The 18,785-nt window shown below is 42.0% G+C and overlaps 3 protein-coding genes across 5 annotated transcripts in view; 1 reads left to right on the plus strand and 2 right to left on the minus strand.

The window, feature by feature from the left end:
- LOC105425926 (uncharacterized) overlaps nt 1-9,222 on the minus strand; it is a 28,701-nt gene extending 19,479 nt beyond the window's left edge. Inside the window, exons 1-2 of the mRNA XM_089072185.1 lie at nt 8,021-9,222; nt 6,992-7,039 (exon numbers count right to left, since the gene is read on the minus strand). Of these exons, the coding sequence (XP_088928311.1) occupies nt 6,992-7,039; nt 8,021-8,350 (378 nt within the window). The 5' untranslated portion in view covers nt 8,351-9,222. The remainder of the gene's footprint in view (nt 1-6,991; nt 7,040-8,020) is intronic.
- A 140-nt stretch (nt 9,223-9,362) lies between these two features.
- Nucleotides 9,363-16,661, minus strand: LOC105425887 (uncharacterized). Of its 2 annotated transcripts, XM_011636863.3 has the most exons (12): nt 16,280-16,661; nt 16,111-16,210; nt 15,804-15,942; nt 12,450-15,709; nt 12,149-12,299; nt 11,866-12,078; nt 11,582-11,792; nt 11,333-11,505; nt 10,902-11,161; nt 10,621-10,804; nt 10,143-10,406; nt 9,363-9,903 (listed from the first exon to the last, which is right to left on the minus strand). In XM_011636863.3, exons 1-12 carry the CDS (start codon nt 16,368-16,370, stop codon nt 9,490-9,492), a joined length of 5,460 nt encoding a protein of 1,819 aa, XP_011635165.2. In that variant the 5' UTR covers nt 16,371-16,661; the 3' UTR covers nt 9,363-9,489. The 2 variants fall into 2 exon arrangements, with proteins under 2 accessions (XP_011635165.2, XP_088928296.1); XM_089072170.1 differs by lacking the exon at nt 10,143-10,406.
- A 93-nt stretch (nt 16,662-16,754) lies between these two features.
- Nucleotides 16,755-18,732, plus strand: MED27 (mediator complex subunit 27). 2 transcript variants are annotated; one of them, XM_011636860.3, is made up of 5 exons: nt 16,755-17,018; nt 17,325-17,508; nt 17,598-17,867; nt 17,955-18,255; nt 18,396-18,732. In XM_011636860.3, exons 2-5 carry the CDS (start codon nt 17,330-17,332, stop codon nt 18,528-18,530), a joined length of 885 nt encoding a protein of 294 aa, XP_011635162.1. In that variant the 5' UTR covers nt 16,755-17,018; nt 17,325-17,329; the 3' UTR covers nt 18,531-18,732. The 2 variants fall into 2 exon arrangements, with proteins under 2 accessions (XP_011635162.1, XP_011635163.1); XM_011636861.3 differs by having other exon boundaries at nt 17,328-17,508.
- Nucleotides 18,733-18,785: the final 53 nt, after the last annotated feature.

Genomic DNA, 18,785 nt, shown 5'->3' on the forward strand with positions numbered 1-18,785 from the left:
ACTGGAATGTCGGAATATGCGCAGGGATGTACGCGGTTAATGCATGTTGTACGTGCTCGTGAAGGTGCGTATTTTGTGGATAGAGGCAACCGGAAGAGGCTGAGGGCACCCGAGTGGAACGCGACCCGACGATGCAGAGAGGAGTAATGACACTGTAGTATAAGTAATCGTCAAATAAGGGCTTTCCTAAGCAGAAACGTAATTAATAAATTGACCAATGCTATAATTCATAGCTGTAATTTTAACTATATATATATATATATATATATATATATATATATATATATCGCCTATAATTTTTTAAGCTTCCTTATTCAGTTCAGAATTTATATTTAAAATTCATCGAGATTACAGAATTACACTCATTCCATTTTTATCCCGAGATGTTTAATTAAAGAAAAAACTATGATTAACTTGACGGAAAATAACGGATTAGCCAGACGTTGACTTGGCCGTCCGTTCGTCGAGTTGACAGCCGCTCATTTTTCAAATGGAACGAAAAGAGAACTAAAGAAACGCTTGCTGCGATCTACGAACTAGATTGCGCAGATCATTGAACTGCGCTTTACGACCGCGTAATGTACAATCTTGACGAAAGTGACGTAACGTCGAATCGCTTTGTCCATATAGCTAATCCCTCGCGAATTCTCAGAATGGGCCGGTGTGTGCATTTATCATGTTCACGTAATACCTTGCGGCGTCAAAAATTATATTATCCCATAAACGTGGGAAGGATTAATATATATATATATATGTGCGATCAAATCAAATTCGAGGAATTTAGCATATTTCGATCAGGTAGATATTCATTAGCCAACCTTCGCGAAGAGATATGACGATTTTTTTGCCGCGAATTTCTACCTTCGACGGATGCGATTCTACGAAATCGAACCCTCATTGATTTAATTTACATCGACAGAGGTGCGCGGATGCGGATTTCTTCCGGATACGTATAAAATAAATATTCATTAAGTGCCCTCGTTACGGGAAATCTCGATCTTTCGGCCCTTATCTAGATCGACAAATGTACCAACAATGAAGAACGAAACAGTCTCTGGAGGATGTTCTCATTTGTAAATACATTTTACACGCTGATAAATCTGTTTGATTTTCTCATCAGTCGTCATTTATCGCGTATACATCGTAACACATGTTGCGTACACATTAAGCAGACTAATATCCGAGAAGTGTAACAGCCTTAATTTACGCCGAGTAATTTTTTTCTTTCGCACACACACACACACACACACACACACACACACACACACACACACACACACACACACACACACACACACACACACACACACACACACACACCACGATCTACATCGTGCGTGAGAAAGATTTTCTATGAAAAAAAACCCCTACATCTTGTGTATCTTTCGCAAAAAATTAATTCCTGTATAGGTGTTTGTATCAGACAGGCGTCTGAAAAAAAAAAAAAATCTATCTATCGAAAGGTATATAAGGTATCGATTGGTCAGCTAATAATATCGTTGCTCTAATTCGCTCCTGGCATGTAGTCTCAATTATCGTTTAACGATTTCACACGTTTATACGCGAGAGTTAATACAGCCAATGCCTCTATCCAAAGGAAATGCATTAGACGAGCCATTAAAGGGATATTTGCGCGTTAATAATGCTAATTTCGAACGGGTCTGTGTTTTTTGTTCCTGCACTAAAATTTTCTTGCCTTGCTCTTGTCAAACTTCTAATATATGTCTACTACATTTTAAATACAACGAATGTTACTACACTAGCTGAGCTCAGCTACAGAAAACAAACCAGATGTAAACGATCTTACCCGACTACAAAAAGGAGCGATCGCTCGTAGGATTTTTCGAAGAGGCTGAAGGTGTGGCAGATCTTCTTGAGTTTTGGCGCCGAGCTGCTATTTTTACAACCTTCCGTCGTTTTCGTCGTCCGACGATGACTCGCTCTCTCGCGTCACCGACCCAAAATCCGCGTCGGCGGATTAATCGCGAGCCGCGGCCGCGATTATCATCGCGGCCCTCCCTCCTCCCCACCTTCCCCAGACGCATGAACTTCACGTGGTTCGGCTTATTATTGTGGCATGCAATGATACGCGGCTACGGCGAACGGAAGAGCGTGTGCGCCGACGGCGCACAGGCCCAGAAGGGAAGAGAGAAGGAAGAGGAGGAGGAGGAGGAGGAGGAGGGGTGGTGCGGGCAAAAGCCCGCGCCCAACTCCGCGCCGCTGGATGCTGCATTCCCGAGTGTGCACCAATGCATGGACTGGGTTATGTAAATAGCCACGCGATCCAACGCGAACAACGCGCCGGGTTAAACGCCCGCTTCGCCGTCTCCGTAATATCGAGTAACGGTGCCTCGCGGTGCGACCGCGGAAAGTGTAACTCCTCCGCACCGTCCTCCTCCTCCCCACCCCCCACCCCCCCCCGCCTCTCGTCCCCTCGTCGCGAGACCCGACGGTAATAGCGAGTGTGATGCGACATGAATGGAACGTGTTATTTTCATCGCGATGTCGATGACACGCGGAATTTCTAGGGCCGTCAGGTAACAGTGATTAAATTTACGAAGCGTCATGCATAGAGTATTACATGCAAACTTGGAGGACGTCGATGCGACATGCGAAATGGAATCTCTGTTATGAGATAAGCGAGATTTATTTATTTATTTTTTTATTTTCTAAATAGAGATTTTTCAGGAGATCAGAAATGGAAGATAGCGTGCATCGGATAGCGCAATTAATAATTTCATTCATCTCTTATAATTTTAAGGCAGGCTCTTGATGTGCCGTGTTATGCGGAAATTTGCGTTAAATTCATCTCCGGTTCCGTTATATTTCCAGCTTCTTCGTCTATCTTTACTCTCTTATTTGTGAACGCTTGTTATGTGATGTCAATATTTCGACACGTGACCGTCGCGTTCCATTAGATACCTCTTCGCCGTTCCTAGAACGTCGCGCAAGAAGCGAGCTTCGTCGGCGACGATATAAATGAAATAACACCTCGGTCTGTCCGACAGATTAATCTCTTTCTTTCTTACGAACTTTGCGCCTCGCTCGCACGAATCCACTTCGCGTCGTAAACATCGTATATCTCCAGGGAGCTAAACGGTTATCGTTTAGAAGTTCCTTCGAAACCGCGTAGCTTCGTTCTTTCTCGAAGCGAAGCTATATAAAAATAGCGGCATTAAAACGCGAGCAAAAGGAAACTAATTGTGCTAGTTTACCGTCAGGATTGTCATGTTGCATTTAGTTTGCTCGACATATTTTACTAGCTTTTATTTTAGTAACAGAACAAAGAAATATTTATATCCGTAAATTACCTTTCTATGTGCTAGAATTTTAAAGAAAAAAAATAGCATTATACGTACAATATTTTATTTATAAATTTATTTTATTTTATTTATGAATATATTTTATTTATTAAAATATCTTATTTATTTTGGCACTTTATCACGCTAATTGAATCATAAACATTTTAACTTTTTGCGAAATATTACACTTTTAATTTTTAGGTGAAAATGAATGATTATTTTATACATTCAAAAACGAAAATAAATAAATTATTTTAATAAATAAAATATGTTTATAAAGAAAATAAAATAAATTTATAAATAAAATATTTTGTATGTAATGCTACTTTTCGTTAGATTTTATAAAATTCCAGCACAAATTCATTTTCCTAAAAATTAGAGTAATATTTCGCAAAAAGTTGAAATATGAATATATCAAGTTGATTTACTTTTCACAACTTACATTATATCAATATTATAATAACTAGAGTGTTCGTCGAATGGAGAGCGACGTGTACTTTTTACACTTTACGAAAATAAAATAGAGAAAGTCAAATGCTAAGCTCGATTTAACGATATTACACAACGTTGCAAAGATGGATGGCATAATGCGGAAATACGGAAGAGCAAGAGGCTATAAAAAGAAGTGTTCTCTTTTATAATCGCGGCGACGGACGTAGCTGAACCATGGCGGGATGAATATTGAAAAAAAAAAAAAAAAAAAAGGATTGATCAAAGGAATCGCATGAAGGTTAATGGTTGCCTTGAAATTGTCAACGAGGCGAAAGAACCGCGTGCAATTTGCCTTTTATTAGCGGCCATGTGCAAATGCGTCGGGGCAGAGAACAACGTTTCGGATTGAGGAACGAGAAGTCGCGCGATTAATTCTCACGCGAGCAAACGGGATTCGTTTCGTTATTGCCGGCAGCGTCGATTTCCTTGGCTAATTAATCAGCCACGCTGATTGCTGTCTCGACCCCCGCAAAAATCTCTCTTCCTTCACTCATCGCTCGCAACGGACGAGCTGAGGAAACAACATAATTTGCGTCTCGGGCGCCGATAAGGGGAATCGCACGGAGGAGAAAGCGATCGCGGTGAGTTTTGAGGATTTCGAGGCAAAAGTGAGAATTCGAAGAAAAGAAACGCGCGTCGACGGAGACGGAGGGGTTTCTACCAAAGAGTTGCGTTGTTATCCTTTGTTACGAACCGGTTGCCGCGACGCGCGATTTCGCAATCGACAGGAAGGGCCCTTCCGGCGGCCCTTACGAACCTTCCTCGGCCGATCATATCTTATCCACGTGACTCGTAAAACGTGCAAAACCATTGCACTGGCTCGGGGATCGGGAAAGAGGGAATCACGGGTGCGTGTCGCGCAACGCGATGTATGCATTACGCAGGTGTGCAAATGGAGGCGGCAAGCGGAGTGTCCTTAAACGCACTTCTCGCGGCTAGGCAAATAACTCGTTCTTAAACAGGCGCGACCGCTTAATTGCGTTGCCCGCGGTGATAAAAATTTCGAGGATGCGTGATACACGGGTGAGTCTGTTTGAGATAAGTCTTCGACTTCGTTCTGTTTGAGATAAATAATCGCGCTACTTCGAAGCCGCAATCGCGGTTTTATACTCTCGCGACGAATCCTCACGCTAATATCCTCCGAGATACCGACTCTCTATCTTGCTCTCTGATGCGGCGTATCGCGTGATAGGATCACGGTTATCTTACGCAAAGAAAAGAAACTTGCTGCGAACGAAGGCGTCGTCGTTTGACTTGGGCGACTCGTTTCGTTTCGCATGCGGCAAGTGTTGGCACAGAGAGAAAGAGAGGAGGAGGGGGGATGATAATTTTTCTTGTACCGAGCGCGGTGTCACGGTGCGGGATCGAAAAAGCAGGATGGTGACGTCACGCGTGAACCCGCTCCGGTCACTGGCGTGGTCGGACGAACGTCACGTGCACAAATACACACGCGTGCATTCGGATAGGTCCCACAAAGGCTTTTTTACACGCGGGGTCCCTCCGACTGATAATAATTACGGGAGGGCCTGAAGCGGACTTCCGCTCCGACATATAGTCGATCTGTGTGTGTGTGTGGCGAACGGCCGTTCGGGAGCGCGAGCGAAACCACCGACGGATTATTTCAGGAACGGCGCGGCTTCGACGCTTTCCGCGACAGTTATAGCGCGCGAACTTTTGCGAGCGGAAAATTGTGCGGCTAAATCAACACGCGTGCTTAACCCACAATTTCTGATATTCGGATGGCTCGGTGCCAAGCTAACAATTCTCTTGTTCAAACGAGACAATAGATCCCGTGTGAATTTTTCTCATCACGCCTGGCATGTGATCGATCGATCGCCCGAGATATCCGTCTTTCCTTGCTATTATTTGCTGCTCATGCAGCTCATGAGTAATTATAAATATTTAAGAAACAGATGCTTTACAAATTGGAGCATTTTAATCTAGATTTTAAGCGACTCGCTCGTATTATCAGCTATTGAAAATGAATATGTCACAAAACAATGGTTTTGTTGAAATATTTAAAAATCTGGTCGGATACAGATACGAAAACATTTCATGATTATTATATTGTAATAATATTTTATATTCTAGCAACCAATTCGAACGTCTTGTATAAATATTTTGTTTCAACAGGATTGAGATTTTTTTTATTTGTATCTAGCTAAATTTTTAAATCATTTTTAAAATTAATTTCTTTGTATATTAATTATAATATAATTGTACATTTATTTATATTTCGTTAGTCGGAAACTTCGTGCTACATGAGATAGTAGTTTCTGAACAGTTAGGGTTCACAGTAAGCCCGGAATAGACGGCTCGCTCACTGTGTGAACATTCGGTGACCGAGTGGAACTTGGATCGCAATTATTTCAACATTTCTAACGAGATCCGTCTGCTTCATGGCATGGTGACGCGCAGGTAGCGGTAGGAAATAGGCAGGAAAACGTACATTATGGGATTCCATGTAATTTCATTTGTTTCGAACGATTAGTCACCATCCTCCCGGCGGATCAGGGAACGTTTAACAACGAAATAAAAACAAGCGGAAACGTGGTCTGTTACCTCCAGAATAAATAATCGAGCGTCGCTCGTACATGAAAGAAGTCTCTGTCTTTTCAGGCTGTAAAGTGCGCCACGGTCGAAGAGCACCTGGCCCTCTTCTATCGCGTTGTTGAAAGGAGGAATCATCAAAGGACAGAGATTTCAAGAACAATGGGAATTCCGTCATGCAAAATTCAGCGAGAAATTCATTTCTCGAAATCGTCAATTTCTAATTTTTTCCGACTCACAGACTAACGAAGAGAACGTTTCGTCCCTGGCTACTTTAATTCGCGGTTTAAACAATTGTTAAATTTATCGATCTTCCTATATCGAGTTTCTAAGGATTACGAATCGGCGGAATAAAATCCGCGAAATAATCGATTCGGTTGCGAAACAGAAAGCGCATGCCTTACGTATTAAATTTATCTCCGAGCGTTCTCCGAGCACCGCGATCTTGAATCGTTTCGTTCGAAACAGCAAAGTGGTATCCTTTCAAGATACTTAAATAAGCCGTGTTGCGTTGACAACGGCGTTGAATGAGATAAAGAGGTGCGAGTACGCTCGCACGTCCAAGCCGAGGGGAACATTTGGCGGGGAAGAGATGTGTCGGGGATGAATGTGCAATAATAAAGCCGGCGAGGCATAAATAAACTCACCTTTCGAAGTTTCTCCAATTCATTCGCATCTGCAGCCGGCTGTGCCGCCTGTCAAGAATAGAAAGTATCGAATTATTTGACGGCCGCCGCTTCATATGTAACGCATTAAATGAGCATTTTCAAACGAGAGTAACGCGAAGTAACGCCGCAGTTTGTGTCCGCGGTATCTTTGCCCGCGAGCGCGTCGCGTCTTTCGACATTTAACCGGCACAATGGCAGGTATGCCGTGGCCGGCGTTACCCGGCAGAAACTCCATTTATTGTATTTAAATCGGAGTTGCAAAACTCAGGGACGCGAGCGCGCCCGCGCGCCCCGTCTAACGCTCGAGGGGATTTTATTGCTGCGCTTTGCCTCCAATTTCGTAATTAGTCGTAAAGCAGAAATTCGCACACGCGTTCGTGTACACGCCGCGGCTGTCGATCGCCGATCTCTTACGATCTCCCCGGTAGCGTCGTAATTCAAGCGCGCTAGTAAGATTAGCGATTCCGCGGAATAATTTCACATCCTTATGGGAAATTCATCCGCGTGGATCAATTTCCCATTGCGAGATTGCGCGCGGATTCTTGAGTTCAATTCGGAGGAAATTTTAATTGGAGAACGCGACTCGATGCTTCGAAAAAAAAATTCATATCAAAAAGAATCCGGTTTTCAATTGGGCAACAAAGAGAGAGAGAGAGAGAGAGAGAGAGAGAGAGAGAGAGAGAGAGAGAGAGAGAGAGAGAGAGAGGAAAAGAAAGAGGAATCTTTAAATGAAAGGAAATGCGTATAATCCTTGTGCATTCACCTATGCACAATGCGGTACGGCCTAGCGCATTCTTTCGTGCGAGATTATTGTTATACGCTCCAGAATCTTTAATATCGATAGAACGTTTCTTGTATCCTTCGTATATATATATATATATAAAACAGGATACCGCAACATCTTCGGTGTGGATGATATTTCACGTGTGTAGTTACCGTTACCGCGGATATTAAGAGAGTACCACGTTGTGAAAGAAAAGACTGCAAAACAGTACAAAAGGCATTCACCTCCTTCGGCTTCGTTTGCTCCCAGAGAGCGGCGGCGGCTCGCGCCGCGTCGTCGTCGCCATCGCCGTCGCCGCCGCCACCGCCGCCGCCGACGACGACGTTCGCCGGCTTGCCATCCGCGAAATTCACGAGCGAGAGGAAATTGTTGTTCCGGGCGTTGTTGTTGCGGTCCTCCTCGTTCTCCACGGCGTTGTCGAGCAGCTCGTAATCCAGGGACTTGCAGTCACGGCCGCTGCTGATGAAGTTCCGCGCGAACGCGCTCTTGAAGAAACGACCGGGCGAGACCTCGCTGCCAAGAGCGAACTCCACCTTCGGAGTCTCGGTCGTCATCGTGCTACTTACGCGAGGAATAGGAGGAAACCTACGATCGAGGGTACTACCGCGAGAGCACCGATGACAGATGATGCGAGCGGCGAAACGTCGCTCTACGCGCGAACATTCGCGTCGCGAATCATCGCTACGCACAGGCGGCCAGCGTCGAGGGGAGAGGAAACAAAACACAACACGTTGAATATTCCCTAGCACCCAACGCCGATCGCGCGACCATTAAATCGCCGTCCATCCACCGGTCGATCGCGGGAAAATCGCGAACGAGACGCGAACCGTACGCCGGCGCGTGTTGAACTGAGCGCCAAAGTCCACGCGCAGTCCTTTTCTAGTTTCTCCTGCCTCTGTCTGCTGCGAGCGCATGCGATCCAGTCGCATGACGAGGTCTGAGAGGGTACGCTCTTCTCGGTGTGCCGGGTATTGTTCACAAGAAGAGAGAAAAACTCTAGTCTTCCCTCGCGCACTTATTGGCACGAGGTACAATTGATTCGGGTTGAAAAATGGCCGAGTGGATTGAAAAACGTGGAGCTCAGAGAAATTGTGCGCGCGAAAGAAAAATCAAGACGAAACTTTAAATAAACTGAAATAGTCAAGATTTTTTTCTCGTATCTTGCTCGTATTTTATATAATTGTTAGTTGAAATTTTCATGAATCACTCTAGAAATATATTTAAAACTTCCAAGTTCAATAATACTTCACCTAAAATATAGGCGTAGTGAAAATGACCAGCTGCGGAGGGGTAACAGCTGGGACTAACACCTGGGCCCCACATCGGGAATTTACGAACGATTCTCTCTCTAGATAATTTTTCAGGAAACTACAAATAATAATTTCTTGCAACAAAGTCGATATTAATTAGATATTAATTATTATATCGATTCAAAATTTATAAGCAATGGTAATTGTCTTTGTATTCGTATTAAAATTGTTAATCTCATGCGGGATTTTTATAAATTGTACTTTGATAAAGGATCAAACTGAATTTGGATAGAAAATGCAAGTTAAATAAAAATAATTTATTATTGTAATTATAAAAATAGTTTATTATTAATATGTATATCTAATTATTAACAAATTTTAACATTAGTTTTAAAAAATTAGAATTAGAACAAATAAACAACGAATAATTATCAATGCTTTTCTCATAGTTCTGTAATGGGTATATTTGAATCACTGGATTGATGATTAATGCTTAAGGTCTCCTTCGTCAAATTTACATCTGAAATGCAAACGGGCGATCGAAAATCTAAAGAAATCCTCTTGGATTTTTTCAAAATAATAGGGGACAGTTCAGGCGGTTCCTCATAATGTTGAAGTTTCTCCAGTCGTTTCTGAATCGAGAGATTAGCTGTAGGATAATTCGAACTGTCGACCACTCCTAATTTTGGTATCGCCAGAGGCGACGTATAGTCGACTAATTTTTTGTCGGCGTTTGACATCGAATTATATATTTTAATCGGAGTACTTTTACTCGCCACAAAGCGTGTAGGCGTAGACTTCTTTTGTAATTCCACATTAAGCTCGAAAGTGCAGCTTTCAACATACTTAATTGGATCCTTAAAAATCAGATTTAAAATATTTAAATTAATCATTAAAATTTGGAATTATTATAACTTATAAAATATAATTAATAGGAATATTAAAAAAAAAAATAGTATGAAAAATAGTTTAGAAAATAATCAGTTTTGAATTTATAAAAATTAAAATTAAAAGACAAAATATAATTGTAAGAAATAATAAATTATACAAGATATATGGAAAAAAAAAGAAAAAGGAAAAAAAAAACATAATATACCGTGATTAGGTTTCGCAGATTTTCAAAGGATTCATATAAATGATTTCGGCGAGGATTCCGCGTAAAAATACTTCTTTCCGTGCAATACGCTGCCGGGACATTCCATGAAGTTGCTCTTCGCCATTCTAAATTGCTGCACGCAACGATAGATCCGACAGTAAGAATCTCTGCGTAGCCATAGCCAGCTATCCCTTGCCAAAACAATATCGAGAGGTACGAGGAATCGTTAGATGCCAAATGCACAGCCTCGAAGTCCTTCATACCCTACAATGTATTCGCGCGAAGCGTCATATTGAAAATCGCGAGAACAGAAAATCAGAATAACAAAACAATAATTCCGTAAAATTTCGAAATTTGGTGTAAATTTGTAAATTGTAATTTCTAGACGGTTTAATCATAATCTTTCTCTTGCATTTTGCGACTTATCTTTTTTTCATAATATTATTAAATGAAATTAAAAAAATATGACAGCACTTACGTAAGGGGCGGGACCGACGGAACAGACAAGACCGACCGTGTCGAATTCTCCGTAAGGTGGAGCAAACTCGGAATTGGTTATTTCGCATAGCGGCGTGCACGCTCTAGCGGGATAAGACGCGTCGCGCATCTTTCCCGGTTGAAAAATTGCGGACCGATTTGCGGTGAGTTGCAATTCGGTGCCCCTGTTGATTACAATTACGCTCGTAAAATCCGGCATTACGGATTGCGATTACATCCATGCGGCGGTACGGTTATTTTCTTTTTTTATGGGAATACTACCTCTTTCCGGAAGCCACGACGTTGCAGAGCGAAACGCACGCGCCTTCTTTGAGCGCGTCGACAACCTCCTCGCTGGGCGACCAAACCGAGAGAATGGCGTTTGCATTTTCGTCGCACACGCGAACTTTGAGCAGCTGGGAAACCTGCCTCGGTCCCGGCAAGCTCTCCCGCAATTTGGACTGCATCCTCTGCTTGAACCTTTCCTCCTTCTCGTGCAGCTCTTGCAGTAGTTCATCGCGTCGTTTTTTAGAGATGGATTCCTATTTATTTTACCGTAAGTGGCTTGACAGAAGGAATCCAGGAAAATTCGAATTCACGAATATAATGAATTTGAATTTTGTTGGATTTCCTTGGTTTTGACGGTAACGAGTACGTCGACGTCTCGTAAAAAATTTACAAATAAAATAATGTCGAGTCGAGTCGATATATACCTCGGATAAGTTTTCATAATCTTCACTTAATTGAATCGCCATATCGTCGGTTTCGCAAGAAAGTCCTTTTCTTCGAAAGTCCTCCGCGTTAGCGTAGAACGCCTCTATCTTGGACCAACATTGCTGCTCGTATTTGCCTTGCGCTTTCTCCTCGCTTTTAGCGTTTCTGACAACTGTCGCGGGAAATAATAGCATAATTAGGTCTCTTCTTCTCGAGATTCTCCTGAATTGAATACAAACGTGTCTTACTCGAATCCCCGGATGCGGTTTTCTCGTGATATAACATTGGATACACTCTAGCGACGACGACTGTCACTTTGCCGATTAAACCGCCGCTCGGACATACGTTGCGTAACTTGATGGGTATCGGGCCCGAACACGGCGTGTATCCTAATTTCGTGTCCCATCGTGCACGCCTGGTTGAATTCGTGTGCAGTTTTAAATACACGTCAGCCGGCACCTGAGCGGCGAGAAATTAAATAAAAAGTTGACTGCTTGTCGCCTTCGATTCCGATAAAAATCGAGCCTCCTACCTCGAGCGGATGGAAACCTTGATCGCAATTCAGTAATTCCGCGCCGGACATCGCCAGTTTCGTGCCCTCTTTTACTTTACCAGTCGATATGCTCCTCACCATACCTATATCGATACAGGCATTTATACTGTACCAGCCATCGGTTAATTCTATCCTCCACTTTGGCACTCCTACACGCGGACTCTTCCCTACCTCCATACTTACGTTATTGTTCTGTAAATTAAAACGCGTCAAGCACACGTGCTAAATTTGGAATTTCGTAATTCAATTGACATGTATTTACTTCTACTACAGACGACACGCATAGAATCATCCTCCTAGACGGCACGTCGTCCTTCTCCAAGATGCGTCTAATTGCCGGTCGCTGAAACCGATCGATTTCTCGATCGTACCGATACTTTAACTGTGCCATTACCCGCGAAGGTGTTAGCATCCTAAAGTATAAAAATAATTGTTGCAACAATCCCTCCAAAATCTAGACATCGCTGCCTAGTTCAGAAACAGCAATTCCCGCCGCTTTCCTAAAATTATGCCGACTTCGCGGTGGCTTAGTCTAACTTCGAGATGGTTCGTGCGCGTTATACCTGGGTAATTCGATCTCGCTGAACTTCATTCGGTCCATTGACGCCAGTTTCCACACGATCCACCGGTAATGATTCTCGACCCAGCGCGCGGGAACGAGATTCGGATCTACGCCGGGAGCGGCGAGAAACGCGCGCAGGAACTCCCAGACTCCCGTGTCTCCGTTCTCGTCCAGAATCAGACGCACGCCGTCCTCCATCTCGATCCCGCCAACATTACCGTAGGCCACGTCGTTCCCGTAAAAGTCAGAGCAACGGAACCTGTAGGACGCGGCGGTCGCGGCGGTAATCTCCAGGACATCCGGCGGTATCCGCCGGTCGACGAGCTCTCGATAGGAACGCGATAATGGCAATGTGCCGCCGCTGATTTCCCTCAACGATAAACGAGCGTTGAAATTGATCTGTTTGTAACGGTACAGGTGACCCACCGATCGCTTCGATCCGTGCCTCCTCTTTGCGGTAATTATCGCTTCTTGGTCCAGCGCGGCTGCCAGACGATCCTGCAGGATCTTCGTCGACTCGTCGATAAAATCCATCATCACCTGTGTGTCGCCGTACTCTCTTGATTCCACGTTATCATCTTTTATTCTTCCCTCCGGAACTTGTGCCAGTTTTCGCGTCCCCGTATCTGGCTTATCATCCTCGAGTTCTCCGCGAGATACGGCTTTTCGCACGATATTCTCTCGCGACGTTACATCCTCTTTGTCCAGAATCCGTTTGTCCGCTCGTGCTTCCCTCCTTTGATGTCCCGAACTCTTCCGCTTCCTCGAGACAGGCTGTCTTCCTATAACCGGACTGCCCACCGCATCCGATTCGGTCGATTCTACCGCGTCGCTTTTGGGCGATCCCAGGACGGAGCCTGCGACGAAAGGTACCGGCTCTTTCTCATCCGGACCTCGAGCCTCGTCGACGCACGGATTATCAGCGAACAGTCTCCTAGCGTGAAACTCATCGCTGAGACGAACCTTTTTCATTTCGGACAAGCGGTTCCTGCCCTGGGGTGTGCTCTCGTCTGCATTAGTCTCGCTTAGCTCGCGCTTCTGCAGCGATGCGCGCGCCAAGCCAGGATTACTCTCATCCGGACAGTCGTCGGTGAGTAATTCTCGTGCTATTAATGCGGCATTGCTCGAAACCGGTACCTGTCGACCGCTCGCAGTTTGCAGTCCACCGTACGGAATTACCAAGTCACGTTTTTGTATCCCTTCGTCGCGGCCAGTGCTCTCGGGAATGTCCATTTCTAAAGGACCATCTAATAGATCTGCAAGTAACGCTTTCGTTCTGGATAACGCTTGTTTCGATACACTGATAGACGTTCCGCGAGCCGTTTGAAATCCAATACTTGGAACTTTGGCTTCTCGTCCATTTTCCACTTTATCGTCGACGCTAGCTCTGTTCGCGGCTGATGCCAGCGAAGTGTCCAATTGTTCAAACGATTCTTTTACTTTCGATATCTGTTCGGAGATCTCAGAGCTACTAATACATTGCAATTTCATATTTGACACTTTTGTTTCTGAACTCTTTATTTTATTATCGACTTCTTTCACGACAGGTGCTTTATCATCTAATTTCGCAAACAATGTTTTTGCTTTGGATAAAGCCTGTTCTGAGATATTGATAGATTTACCACCAGCAGTTTGAAATCTAACACGTGGAGAAATTTTTGCTTCTTGTCGATTTTCCTCTTTATCGTTGACATTAGCTCTGTTCACAACTGATTCTAGTGAAGTATCCAATTGTTCAAACGATTCTTTTACTTTCGATATTTGTTCAGAAATATCAGCGCTACTAATAGATTGCAATCTTATATTCGATATTTTTGTTTCTGAACCCTTCATTTTATTATCGATTTCTTTTGTAACTGGTGCTTTATATGTATCATCTAATTTCGCAAACAATGCTTTTGCTTTAGATAAAGCCTGTTCTGAAATATTGATGGGTTTATTGCAAGCAGTTTGGAATCCAATCTTCGAAACATTTATTTCCTGCCTCTTTATTTCATTATCACTGTTGTACATTTCTTTTCTAAAGGTTGATTCTAATGAATCATTTCGTTCTGCAAACAATGTTTTTGATTTAGGTAACGGTTCAAAATTGATAGATTGTCTAATATTCGAAATATTTATGTCACATTGTTCATTATCGGTTTTATTAGAAGTGGATTCAATGGCAGCATTTAATTGTTCTGCGAATAAAGTTTTGGATTTTCCTGAAGTAGCGATAGGTCTAATATTAGTCGCAGAAAAAGATGGTACAGCTACATTTTTTATCGTCATAGAATTGTTATCCGATCTCTCATAGAATTTTTTAAATACATCATCATCGACATTGTCTGATTCATCCGCTAATAATGTTTTCGCTTTTAACAATGCTTCTTTGGAGATATTAATCGGATTGCCGCTAGCAGTTGAAAGGAAAACAGGGACTTTACTGGCTTCTTCGCTAAAAGTTTCATTTGTAAATGATTTTTTGCAATCTGTAACATCGTAATTTTTTGGTTGCTCTCTAGATGGCTTTGGTTTGGATAAAGCTTCTTCCCTAGTGTTGCTGGAAATATTGACGAATGAAGAGGATGGTAAATGCCTATTTATTTGTTTATTCCTTTTAGCGAATGGTTCATAATTTCGCGTTTGTATTTCATCTGTATCAAAAGCTTCTGCGAACAATCTCTTTGCTTTAAATAATGCTTGCTTAGAAACATTGATTGAAGCACCATGACCGGTAAAAAAACCTATACTTTTATTCTCTTCGACATTTATTCCTTTATCCATACCCTCGATATTCCGTTTATAGTTACAACTTGTGACAAAAGTTTCTGTCGCTCTTCGATCATCAAAAGCATCGAAGCACAACTCGTCTATCTTACTAAAGGAGACATCATTAAAGAATTCTTGGGTTGATGTATTTGAGCTGTCAGGTACTGGGTTAAAATTTTCTGAATTCTCATTATTACATGTATCTTGGCCTTTATTGGGAACTTGCAGCTTATGATCTTTGAAAACATTCTCAACGGATGGATCAGATTTCGCAACATGTGCAATATCATCTCGCGATGCAAAATTAGTATTGTTAGAAATAGCAGGTGTTTCTACTTCTACAGTAATATCCTCATTGTTAGTCACAGTCGATGAGTCTATAGATATAGAAGATCTAAATATACGACGCTTGGAGCGTCTCCGTGTCGCTCTAGCAATAACAGGGGAATCAGAAATAATTTTGTCCAAAACGTCAGGTGTGTGCTGTTCGAGCTTTGGTGTTTCCTCTGTCTGAAATATCAATGACAACAGGAGCCCTTTATAATTCAACGATGAACTACAAAATATAACTAAATAACAAAGTGCATAAGAAAATATAATTTACTTTTCCTGTTGATTTGATTCTCAATTTCACTTGAGGCTCAGCTTGCGGTGTCTCTAAGTCACTAGACCACTGGTCATTTTTATTTATAAAAGGCAACAGACTCAATGGTGTAGACGGAATTACGGCATCGGTTGGCATTCTATCATTAACAATTTTCAAAAATTAAAGCAACTTGTTTATCAGAAGCATCACTAATGCACAAAATGATTCAGTGACAACTTATTCAACAGAAATTTGTGTAATCATTGCTACGCTAATCTCTGCCATAATGAAACTTTAAAGTAACAAAACAAAAAACGTATCTTACGTGTTAAAACTGTCAAGCAGCGACAAAGGTGTCTCGGACCGACTAAAAACCGAGGTATCCCGGGAGACGTCCGGCCTAATCTCTCTCTTTTGCTCGTCATCTAAAAATTCATGCGTGTAAGAAAAAGGAATGCCGTCATTGCCGTAATTCGCGAATAGGAAATTATTACCTGAGAACAACTCGTCAGACTCCTCCTCGGCGCTGTCGATCGTCGATGGTTCCATGATCGCACCACGTTCGGCTCTCATCGCGTCACTCATAGTCGCACTTTATTTACTATAATAATCTCGAATCATCTCGATCTCTGCACGATCGTCTCCGAAAGAAGCTGCAACTGTCCTCTCGAATGTCGTCACTCGGAACGCGAGAACAGCCGGCGAAACAAGATGAATTCGCAAGCTGGATCCCCTTCGATCTTTCCCGGCTCGACAACACACAGACGCGATCCTCCGATTATCGCGTGGCGAGTACCTGCCTTTGTTTTGAATTTCCCTCATGTAACACGCGAACCTTTGAGCTGCGTTCCGATATTCACTGCCAGTACTGAAAATATATAGTTCAGGTCACGTACATTATAGATTTTCAGCACTTGCGAGTGAATATCGAAACGCAACTTTCATATTGCACAAGACGAGAAAAACACGCGGTCAGATCCTGAGCGCTACACGCGGCAATGAGAGTAAGTAGCTGGGCGTCATGAATGGCAACCGGAATACCATCTGGTAGTGTGTTGATTAAGTAGAGAGGTACGAACTTTCGAGAGTAGTGTGCGATTTGGAGTTAATCGATGCGTGTTAATTTGATATTTGAAAAAGCGTTTGTAGCCTAATTGGAAATTTAGCTGGAATTGCTAAATTTATCGCGGAAATTAAGCGTTCCGTGATTTTGCACTTAAACGATAGAATAAGGTATGTTAGATGTTAATTTATTCGCCTTAGAGGTTACAAAGTGTGTCGCGCGTAAATAATTCATTAATATTTATTTTTATTATCGTTCATTAATCTCTATTTTTTTATTAATTCTTAAAAATAAAAAGAGATGGGAAATATTTTAAATGAAAATTAAAGTTGATATTAAATTAATAAAAATAGACATGAAAATCGGATTATTCTCTTGGTTTATTTCATAAACAAAATAAATCACTAATTATTATTAAGACGTGATGCAAGTTGCTTGTCGAAGAGAACATTGCGAAAAGAATATTAATATTTCAGCAGTTATGAAAATGGAGCAGCTGGAGACAGCGCTGACTGCTATCAAGGTGCTTCGTTCTAACGTTGGACAAGTGTTCGACTCTCTTGGAAATGGTTTACGGGCAGAACATGGGGAAGAAAACAAAGAATCAAAATATTTATTTGAATTACAGGAACTATTGACCACTGTGAACTTAAATTTAAGGTAATATTCGAGATCAAATCAATGGATTTTGGCTCTATGAAAATTTACTATGAAATATGAATTAATTTTTAACACCCTGAATATTACAGGGACGTAGAACAGGCGATAAATAGCTTAAATCCCCCACCCGGTCCATTTAATTTAGCCAGCACAACCTATCTTAATCAGGAAACGACGCAAGAAAGACAAGCACTTTATAGCACTCTTGTTAATAGTTACAAATGGACAGATAAGCTTCATGAATACAGTAATGTTGCAGGCACATTGCTCAATCAAAATTCTCTAAAGAGATCTTATTATGGTACAAGTAGAGCAAAGAAGGGAAAACAAATAACCAGCAGTCATAATGTTCCTCAGGCGTAAGTTGCTTCTGATTAGTTGAATAATGATGATAGTAAAAATAATTATTTCAAAGCATAGATTTTAATCGGTTTTAATGTACATAGGCAAGTCGATTCCATAATAGCGTCATGTGACCGATTGTTCAATGACATGACGATATCCGTGTCTCGTCCGTTTGCGTCAAACGCGATGTTACACGTTACACTGGGACAGGTTCTAAAAGCGGTGATAGCATTCAGAGGATTGATGATAGAACGGGTAGTAGTCAAGGGCTACAGCGAGACGATGGATCTGTGGACGGAATCTAGATATAAAGTCTTTCGCAAAGTAACAGAAAACGCGCATGCCGCAATGCTGCACTTCTTTTCACCCACGTTACCCGAATTAGCAGTGCGATCATTCATGGTAATTTCAGTAGTTTATTAATAATTATGTATCTGTACAAAGTAAATATTATTCTTACACTACTACTTATAATATTACCATTTGTTACCTAAGATTTAATAGGCGCGCGATATATCACGATCTTTCTCTTTTATTTTTAGACATGGTTTCATAGTTTAATCAATTTGTTTAGCGAACCGTGCAAACGCTGCGGCTTGTATTTGCACAGTGCGCTCCCTCCAACTTGGAGAGACTTCCGAACTTTGGATGCTTATCATCAGGAATGCAAGCCATAAGATGCAAGCTTTTCAAAACTATATGTCTTGCATTTTACAAAAATTAAATAATCTATTCTTGCAGATATTTTATTTATAATGTACAGTGATAAAATTTAGTGTCATTTGACATATTTTTTCTGAAGACATTTGTCGAGATTTGAAGGGTTGTATATATTAAAACCATAAAAGTGTGAAAATAAAGTACTTTTATCTACTGCAATACACACTAAGTGATTTTACGATGACATAACGACACACGCGCTCTTCTCTTTT

Source organism: Pogonomyrmex barbatus, unplaced genomic scaffold (assembly GCF_055798465.1).
Source record: "Pogonomyrmex barbatus isolate J1 unplaced genomic scaffold, ASM5579846v1 scaffold13, whole genome shotgun sequence".
NCBI lineage: Eukaryota > Metazoa > Arthropoda > Insecta > Hymenoptera > Formicidae > Pogonomyrmex > Pogonomyrmex barbatus.

Excerpts from the sequence above, each read along its gene's own strand:
- MED27 (XM_011636860.3), top strand. The coding sequence starts at position 17,330 with ATGAAAATGGAGCAGCTGGAGACAGCGCTGACTGCTATCAAGGTGCTT. Across the intron at positions 17,509-17,597 it reads ACTGTGAACTTAAATTTAAG|GGACGTAGAACAGGCGATAA; the intron begins GTAATATTCGAG and ends TGAATATTACAG. Across the intron at positions 17,868-17,954 it reads AGTCATAATGTTCCTCAGGC|GCAAGTCGATTCCATAATAG; the intron begins GTAAGTTGCTTC and ends TAATGTACATAG.
- LOC105425887 (XM_011636863.3), bottom strand. The coding sequence starts at position 16,370 with ATGAGTGACGCGATGAGAGCCGAACGTGGTGCGATCATGGAACCATCG. Across the intron at positions 15,710-15,803 it reads GAATCAAATCAACAGGAAAA|ACAGAGGAAACACCAAAGCT; the intron begins GTAAATTATATT and ends TTGATATTTCAG. Across the intron at positions 10,805-10,901 it reads GTCGTGGCTTCCGGAAAGAG|GGGCACCGAATTGCAACTCA; the intron begins GTAGTATTCCCA and ends TGTAATCAACAG.